Genomic DNA, 9,625 nt, shown 5'->3' on the forward strand with positions numbered 1-9,625 from the left:
GGCACCTAGCCTCCCTAGATAGAAACTCTCTCTTGCTTGCTGGGACCACCATTCTCTTCCCCATCCTCTACAACCTTCTCTGACCATCTTCAGTTGTTTCTTTATTCTTCTGCTTACCCTGATAATTTCTTGGGTATTTTGTCTGGATGATAAAAAGGTGTTTTGCCCTTGATCTTTTCATTCCATCATGCTCTCCTCTAGCAATCTCCAATTCTACACTGGTTGTAATCTCCCACCCGTAGACTGATATATATCTTAAATCCCTAATCTCTCCTGTAAGTACTAAATCTACATATGTATCTACTAAGCATAGCCACTTAAATATCCCAAGGTTACCTTTAAACAACATGTTTAAAATGGAACTAATTATCTATCCTCATTCCACAAACCTGCTCCTCTTTTTTAAATCCCTATTTCAACTGGTGGTATTACAATTTACCCAGATATCTGGGATGGAAACCGAGGAGTAACTTTCCACTATTCCTTGGCTTATGACCACATACAATATATCCAAATCAATCTTCAAATCTTACTGATTAAAAAAATATATCACAAATAGAATTGTCACCATTAAATGTCTGAATTTTAACCAGATTCTTGGACTGGGGGTTCATATCCATCCAGCTTGTTCAATTTTAGCACCTGTCGCATCCCCAGTAGCTTTTCCAGAACTGCTACCTTCACCAGAAAGCTCCATGAGTTTTCCCAATTCAAACTTGGGCTTCTCCAGCATTTTGACTTTACTAGCAAAGACATCATGGAGCAGATAAATAGATTGGCAAGCCTTTTCTTTGTCTTTTTCCAGTGCTATCTGGAATCAGTTTATTGACCACTTCTCTCAAGCCATTTGCATCTCTCAGGTCACAATTATCATCTTCTTCTGGATTTGGTGGACCTGTTGATGCTGAGCATAAGAGGTCTTCTGAATCTGATTGTTGCATTTTTTTAGTAAACCAACACAGAATAGACAAAGTAAATAGCCATCAGTAGTCTTGACATCAACAAGAGCTTCAATCACGGTCTGCTATTTTTTGACCACGGAGCACATTTTGTCACAGGTAAGATTCATGGAAATTAGTCAAGCAGTTGCGCCCTGAACATCCTCAATTATCAGCTTGAATTTTCTAAATGCAATTTCATCATTCTGCAGATCAGCTAGGCTTGCTTCAAAAACACAACCCTGGAGATCATCAGATGCAATTTTGGTTCCTTGACTTCTGGTGACTAGTGTTTTTCCAGTATTTCTTATATTAAACATAGCTGGTGCTTTCACATCACACCTATCCTTCTTAGAAAATGGATCAACCACTTTTTCTTTGCTCCTTTTGCCACCCTTCATAAGGTACTTGTTCTTGCTGACTGACATGATGCTGCTCAGAGAGCCAAAAAGCAAGTCTTATTGATTCTATACTTCATAAATCTCTCCAGTCTATCTCTCATCTCTATTCTTACCTGCAGTCACACTTTGATTCAGGCCCTCATCATCTCATGTCTGGACTTCTACAAAAGCCTCCTAATAAACTAGTTCTGATCTCTTGTCTCAACCCCTCCTACCTAGTTTGCCCAGTGCTACCAGAATAGTGTTTTTAACCCTTTGCGGTCCAATTTTATTTTTGGAATTCAAACAGTCTGGTCCAAATTAATTGACGGGATTGAATGTTGAAGTTATCTGTCTCACTAGACCTCAGCTCGATGTTGGACCTGCTCCTAGCGCCTGGTTTGTCAAGTCAGTTTCCACGTTGGCCCGAAAAGGGTTAAAGTTAAATCAACTATGTCCTTTCTCTGCCTAAAACCCTATAAAACTCCCACTCCCGACAACATAAAAGCCCATGATCCTCTCTGATTTGGGTCCTTTCCTGCTTTTCTGGCTTCAGTTCCTGCCACTCTTCCCTTGCATTTCACTAGCAATATTAACTGCCTGAAGCTTCCTACATACATGCTGCTTCATGTTACTGTGCCCTAGCAAATGTTATTCACTCTCAGAGGCTGTTTATATAGGCAACTCTCATCTATCCTAGAAAATCATTATTCATCTCCCTTTTATTCATTCATTCATAGTCCTCCTCCTGCCACCAGACTGAGTCACTCTTCCTCTGTGTTCTTTCTAAAACTTGTGTATTCACTTGTATTAGAACATGTATCTCCACTGGACTCTATTTGGAATTCACTGAGGGTAGACTCTGTAGCTCAATTCTCTCTGTATACAAAATACTTAGCAAGGTACTCAACACATTCAATAAATTAAAACTGTCTGAGCTCCTAGACCCCACTTTGAGAAAACTACAAGAGGAAATGTGAAGAGAATGGCTCTAATTCCAGGGTTGTACTTTTGCTTAAATACTAATGAACCTATCTTTTTACCTTCAAGATGTCTCAAGGCCAGATACCCCAGAACCACAGGCTCCTCTGCCTAACCATAAATTTGGCTCCCCAAATTTATTTTAGTCTTTTTTGGGCATATCTCAGAAAGACATGTTGGAAGAAAACATTCCATCCAAGGATGGACAAACATTCCATCTGCCTGTCCATCCACCTATGTCTATAACCAGAAAGATCAAAGTTCTTACTTTTTCAACTGAAGACCCAGCCCAAACCCTTCCTTATTCGATGGCTGGAAAACCTCAATTGATGGTTCTGCAAAGAGAAGAGAAAGCTCCTAGTATGTATATGTCTCTATACTCCTGGGAATCCAAAGCCCCAGTTCAGTGGACTAGCTTCCTCAGATTCTAACGATACTGTAAACAATAATGGTGGAGAAGGAAAACATTTGCAGTGAAGGGTATAGTCTGGGAGCTGACTGACCAATTTCAAATATCCTCAACTTCTGTAAGGAAGTTGAGGGGAAGGGGAAGAATAAATAATACCTGTGAAACAAAGAAAACAATTTCATTAACCAAGAAGGATTGGAAAGTTTACTACCAGTTGACAGGGAATGAAGACATGAGTGAGAGGATGCTGAAAAGCCCCTACCAATGGCCTGCAGATTATGCCCAAGGGCCTGATTCCTAGTATTTCTCATCTCTCTTAATTTAGGACTTTGGATTAGTTCATACTTGCCCAAAGTCACTGCCTTTACCTGGTCCATCAAGGTACTGAGAAAGAGAAAATCGCAGCCTCAACACAATAGGTTCTGTCCGGAGGACCTTCCAGGCTGTAGAAACTTCCTCCTAAAAAAATAAGGTCGTACCCGAGTCACAGCACCAAAATAAATAAGTAAATAAAAAAGAACAGAAGAGTAAGGGAAACAGTTTCCAGTTTAGCAACAGAGAGAAATAGACCTGAAATTTTTCCTATGCGACACACACATGCACATAACAGTACACACGTCTGTGTATTGATGTTCAAAAAGAGACAGGGATGGAAAATACATGCTCCAAATATAGCATTCAGGAATAAGACTCCTGGGCTACATGACAAAATCCATTAAGTCCAGCTAGATATGTTGTTGGCAGGTATTAGCACCACTTACATCAAGGAAGCTGATGTTGATGTGGAGGTCAATGTCCACGTCATCGATAGTTCCATATTCTCTATAGAGATACAGACAATCACAGGTGAGACTCATTAAGGGAGAAAGAAGGGAAGAGACTGAGGTAGAAGGAGAACTGAGCCAGGGCTAGGGGAGAGGGAATGGTAGAAGGTATCTCTGTACTCAGAAAGAAATGGCTTGTCCACTGCCATCTCTGAAGTGGAATCCCACCTGACGGATACAGAGTTCTCACTGTAGATCTCCTTCACGGCTTCAATGTCTGCATCAAGCTGTGGGTGTCGATATAGGTCAGCTGCACAGCTCCCCTGAGTCAGTAGCAAAAACAGTAGGGAGGAGGAAGACAGAGGGGTAAAGAGAGAGGTGAAAAATAAAATGAAGGAACACCAGGAGCAGGAAAATTAAACAGTAGCAGTACATATAAGCAAAAAGCTATGTATACAAAGGGGCTCTTGGTGGCTGCCCTAGCTGGGGATTTCATTGACCAGTCTCCCTCCATCACCAGTCTAAGAAGTTTCAATAGACAACTGCAGGCTTTGCTTAAGGAATTCACATCCTTAAGTCTCAGCTTTTCCTCTCACACCTTGACCAGTATACTTAGGTGTCCCTTCTATGAAAACTCAGAACAGACCGAAGAATACAGAATTTAACTCAGATTGGTTTTATCTGAAGAGTCCAACATTCCTGCTCAAGATCATGCCTTGGGTAGTGATGGCATTAAGCAATCATTGGCAGGTACTTTTTTTTTTTTAATCCTCACCCAAGAATATATTTTTACTGAATTTTTTTTTTTGTAGGGAGAGAGAGTAAGAAAAACATCAATGTGAGGAAAAAAAACATTGATTGGTTGCCTCTAGTATGCACCCAACCAGGGATCAAACCCACAACCTAGGCATGTGCCCTGACTGGGAATTGAACCGCAATCTCTTGGTGCATGAGACAACTCCAACCAATTGAGTCATCTGGCCAGGGCACTGGCAGGGTAATTTTCCCATAATGATTGAAATGATCCCACTGGCTAGTGAGGGAAGTTATAAAATAATTATTTCCAAAGAACATATGGGTAGCTCTGGCTGGTGTTCCTCAGCCGTTAGAGTGTCAGCCCACGTACTAAAGGGTCATGGGTTTGATTCCAGGTCAAGGGCACATACCTGAGTTGCAGGTTCAATCCCCAGTCAGCCCATACGGGAGGCAACCGATATTTCCCTCTCTTTCTCACCTCCTCCCTCCCCCTCTCTCTAAAAATCAATGGAAAAATAACCTTGGGTGAGGATTAACAACAACAAAAAAAGAACATTTGGGTAGTCTCCATGTAGAGAGGATGTAGTTTACTCTAGGAAAGGTATGAGTCCCAGGCAAGAGCAAGGATATATCAGCTCTAACAAGATAATGCTCAAACCACACCAACATTGTATCTCTGGTCCAGAATAATCTCTTTCACTCCTGATATATCCAGAGAGAAGCACATTTCCACCACCCAACGTGGATGTTAGGCGCTGAAATCTCACCTGAACTCCATAGAGAAATTCCTCTGATTCATTATCTCCCTCCGAATCATCATCATTCCAAAACTGGCCTTTGATGTCCTAGTAATGAGAAAGAAGCATATAACCCTTTATTGATCCCTGTTACCCCATGGAACAGAGAAGAGTGACAGGGTGGAAAATAGATCCCCACAAAGAATGGAAGAAGGCCCCTTGGAATAGCATAATTGAGTCACTAATCCCTTTATTCCCCCCACCTCATCCTTTGGGAGCATCTAAGTCTTCTCCTGAATCTGGTTATAACCATGGCCTAGCTCTCTTTTGGTAGGATGGAGAAAAACAATAGGGAATTTTGACCTTCTTAAGTGTCAGCTATGATTGAGGGTCTGGCAGCCAGAACGGGGAAGGATGCAAAAGAATTCAATGTCAAGGTTGGTTCCTAGGCATTATCTAAGTTCTATATAAGCTAGTCTCTTCTAGAATCATCTAGCGACCCAAGGCAGCTCCAAAGCATATGTAAACTCTCTTGTCTCATCACTCCCTTTCTATCTTTTTCCTTCCCAAGAAAATCCACCTATACACACATCAAGTAATATTGTTTCCATGCCTCTTCTCCTTCCTTTAATTTCAAAGAACCAGTCTACCTTCCAAAGGGGTGGGAGGGAAAATACCAGGAAAAGATGAGGTCTGTACTTTGTCCCATCTACCCCTTGGATGATCAGTTGCAGAGGTGGGCAGTCAGTCCTCACCATTGGGTCAATGGGTCACACACACTCCGTCAGTGCTAGGCAGCACCCCTCCATACCACCAGCTGAACCCAGGCCAACGAGATGGGCATTTAGGAGGCCAAAAAGGGAGACAAGGGAGAGGAGTGATGTCAGAAGATGACTGGAGATCTGCTGAGGATGGTAGGCTCTGCTGCTGTGGTGGTAACAAGTCACTGTCCTGTAGAAAGTAGACAACAATTGGTTTCATCACCAGATAAAAACTAGTGTATATACACAGCCACACGTTTATGGATACACATTTATTATACACTAGAGGCCCGAAGCACGAAAATCCGTGCAAGAGTAGGCCTTCCTTCCCCCGGTTGCTGGCACCGGCTTCCCTCCAGCACCCGGGACCCGGGCTTCCCTCTGGCCACTGGCACCCGGACCCCGGATTGCTTCCCTCCACCCCGGCTTTGTCTGGAAGGACATCCGGAATGATGCCTGGAAGGACATTGGGTCTAATTAATATATTACCCTTTTATTATCATCTACACTAATAAAAGAGAAACATGCTAATTAGCGTATGACCGCTACCCTTCCCATTGGCTAATCAGCATATCCTTATGCAAATTAACTGTCACCCAAGATAGCGGCCAGCAGCCATGCACTGAAGCGAACAGGGAGGCTTGCTTGCTCCAGTGACTGCGGACTCCAACGTTCCCCGCCTAACTTGCCGGCCTCTCAGCTGCAACTCTAAGCAACTATGTTGCAAATATAGAAGCTAAACAAAACCCCAGAAACCGGCTTTCAGTCAGCCGGGCTTCAGCCAGCCTGACCGCAACATTGTATCAATGTTTTCAGCAGCGAGGCCTCAGAGCTAAAGCTGGCCCAGAATAAAAAAAAAAAAAAAGAAAGAAAGGAGCGGTTGGGAGCTTCAGTCACCCGCCAGCCGGAAAACGGCCCTCAGCCCCTCAGCCAGACTGGCCAGGCACCCCAGTGGGGACCCCCACCCTGATCCAGGACACCCTTCAGGGCAAACCAGCCTGGGGGACCCCCCTCACCCCCCCGAGTGCACAAATTTTTGTGCAGCGGGCCTCTAGTATATAATAAAACCCTAATATGCTAAGTGTCCAGTGGTCTGGTCAGCCATTCAACCAATCAAAGCATAATATGCTAATGATATGCTAAGGCTGCTCAACTGCTTACTATGACATGCACTGAAAAACCAAGGGGGCAGACGCTCCGACCAGTAGGTTAGCTTGCTGCTGAGGTCCGGTCGATAGGGACTGAGCAAGACAGGCTGGACACACCCTGCAGCCCTCCCACGGTCCCTCCCCAGCTGGCCAATCTCCTGCATCCCTCCCCGGCCTTGATTGTGCCCTGGTGGGGTCTCTTGGCCTGGCCTGCGCCCTCTCGCAATCTGGAACTTCTTGGGGGATGTTGGAGAGCAGTTTGGCGCAACAGTGAAACGACTGGTCACTATGACACGCACTGACCACCAAGGGGCAGATGCTCAACACAGGAGCTGCCCCCTGGTGGTCAGTGTGCTCCCACAGGGGGAGCACTGTTCAGCCAGAAGCTGGGCTCACGGCTGGCAAGCACAGGGGCAGTAGTGGCAGCCTCTCCTGCCTCCATGGCAACGCTAGGGATGTCCGACTGACCGCTTAGGCCCGCTTTTCCCCTACGGGGAGTGGGCCAAAGCCATCAGTTGGACATCTCCTGAGGGCTCCTGGACTTCGAGACGGTGCAGGCTGGGCTGAGGGTCCCCCCCCCCCGCCCCCGTGCATGAATTCCGTGCACCAGGCCTCTAGTTATAGATATGTATAGACACTTATACACCGAGACATACTTGCATGCATGTGCATACACTTGTACACATAGATCTTTATAGATAACGAACCCTGAAAGCCCTATAGAAACATAAGACATTACTGTTCTATTTAAGCTGGAGAGTTGGGAGTGGAGAAAGTTCCTGCTCTAGTTCATAACACTGTACCAACCCTTGCAGACAACCAGATGTTTATGCTACCCTATTACATCAGTTCATTTGGGACATTTTTCACAGTACTAACTTCCATCAGAATCAGATTCTTTGGGAAGTTTTTACCCCCAATTACTTCTACAAGTCATCATTATCTCTTATTGAACATCAGTATCACTAGAAACCTTTATATGACAATCATAGCTAATTTAAAAAGTCCTCAACAATACTGAATACCCTCTGGTAGGCACAGTCTGAGCTGTTATGGCAAAAATAATGCCCTGGACTCATCTTGGCACCTTTTCCCAAACCAAAATGCAATAATAATCCCAATAAATGCTCAGAAAAACAAGAACCCATAGTCCTTTCAAAAAAGTAAGAACCACTATTCTGGGCCTTTCTGGCTTTGCTTGTATATCTCACCCACTCCAACCTTAAACAGAGGGCTTCTTGGTTTCTAATATGGTTCTGTTGAACCTTCTTGGTTTCTAGATCAGAGGTTTTTGAATGGGCTTTGTAGATCTGTAGCATCAGTACAACCAGGGAACTTGTTAAAAATGCAAATCCAAGGAATCCTACTGAGATCTACTGAATTAGAAACTCCAGAGGTGGGGGGCCAGTAATCTGTTTGTTTTGTTTTTTAAACTATATTTTTATTTCAGAGAGGAAGGGAGAGGGAGATAGAAACATCAAGGATGAGAGAGAATCATTGATTGGCTGCCTTCTGCACGCCACCTACTGGGGATTGAGCCCACAGCCCAGGCATGTGCCCTTGATTGGAATCGAACCCGGGAACCTTCCATCCACAGGCCAACACTCTATCCACTGAGCCAAACCAGGTAGGGCCAATAATCTGTTTTTTTTTAACAAGCCCTTCAAGTTATTCTGGTGCATAAAAATTGAGAATCACTGTTCTAAATCCTTGTGTTCCAAGGACCTGTGGTGTTTCCGTCAGATACCAACTTAAGCCTGGTAACTGACCCATTATGGCGACCTAAGGCACAAAGCCAACACAAACAGCATAGCAGTCCCCCAGCCAACACTGCCTGACCCATCAAAAACAATATGCAGCATAACCAATGGACACAGACACTGGGGCAGTGGGGGCTTGCCCAGGGTGGAAATGGCTGGGGGGGGGGGTCAATTGGGGAAAAAGGAGACATATGTAAAACTTTAGACAATATATATATATATACTGGAAGCCAATATATATATATATAAAATGGCTGGGGGGTGTGGGGATCCCTCAGCCTGACCTGCACCCTCTCCAATATGGGAGCCCTCTCCAATCTGGGAGTTTCTGTCTGTCTTTGCAATCAGATGAGCAAATTGTCTGAGACCCCAACTCAGTTTGGTTTGTTGCTCACAGAATAATAGAGGCATTTTTTTTTTCTTTGCTTCATTGGTGGAGATTTCCTGGAAGTTTTAGGATATCTTCCCTTTAATTTTTCCTAGATAGTCTGATTTTACTTATGTCTCTCACCTTTGCTTTCCCTCCATCCCCAACCGCAACAGTGCTCCAGGCTCACTTTGCTCTAGTGTCTAGATCCGTCTGCCAACAGACCTCCGATACCAGCATTCTGTGCTCCGCGCGCTCTGGGCTTCCACTTCTGGTCCTGGGGTTGCCACCAGAACTACTATTCCCAGAATTCCTGGTGCTTCCCATGCTCTTAGTTTTCCCTTCCTGCTCTGTCTCGGTCCCATGGCCTCCCACTCTGCCAAGTCCTCCAAGCCCCCAGCTCTCCCTCTCTGCTCTCCGTCTGGCAGCTTGGGGAGCCAAGTTCCCCAAGCCACTCCACTCTCCGCCAGCTCTCCCACTCTGCTCTCCACCCGGTGCCTGTGCATGCAAATTAACCCGCCATCTTTGTCAGGTTAATTTGCATACTCACGCCTAATTGGCTGGTGAGCGTAGCGGAGGGATGGTCAATTTACATGTTTCTCTTTTATTATATAGGATACTAGA

The 9,625-nt window shown here is 44.6% G+C and overlaps 1 protein-coding gene and 1 pseudogene across 15 annotated transcripts in view; both read right to left on the reverse strand.

Moving 5' to 3' along the window:
• Window positions 1-9,625, reverse strand: part of PARP6 (poly(ADP-ribose) polymerase family member 6) — a 41,440-nt gene that overhangs the window by 28,505 nt on the left and 3,310 nt on the right. For 13 of the 15 annotated variants that reach the window (XR_002828984.1, XR_002828983.1, XR_001348003.2 and 10 more), the window contains exons 2-7: window positions 5,721-5,916; window positions 4,996-5,073; window positions 3,701-3,795; window positions 3,470-3,530; window positions 3,077-3,167; window positions 2,568-2,634 (exon numbers count right to left, since the gene is read on the reverse strand). Coding sequence is in view for 10 of the 15 variants with exons in the window: in XM_014455006.2 (XP_014310492.1) it covers window positions 2,568-2,634; window positions 3,077-3,167; window positions 3,470-3,530; window positions 3,701-3,795; window positions 4,996-5,073; window positions 5,721-5,723 (395 nt within the window). In the remaining 5 variants the exon portion in view is untranslated. The remainder of the gene's footprint in view (window positions 1-2,567; window positions 2,635-3,076; window positions 3,168-3,469; window positions 3,531-3,700; window positions 3,796-4,995; window positions 5,074-5,720; window positions 5,917-9,625) is intronic. The other 2 variants (XM_023753093.1, XM_023753097.1) reach the window with 2 other exon arrangements.
• LOC102429990 lies at window positions 92-2,178 on the reverse strand (annotated as a pseudogene).

This window comes from Myotis lucifugus, unplaced genomic scaffold (assembly GCF_000147115.1).
Source record: "Myotis lucifugus unplaced genomic scaffold, Myoluc2.0 scaffold_41, whole genome shotgun sequence".
Taxonomy (NCBI): domain Eukaryota; kingdom Metazoa; phylum Chordata; class Mammalia; order Chiroptera; family Vespertilionidae; genus Myotis; species Myotis lucifugus.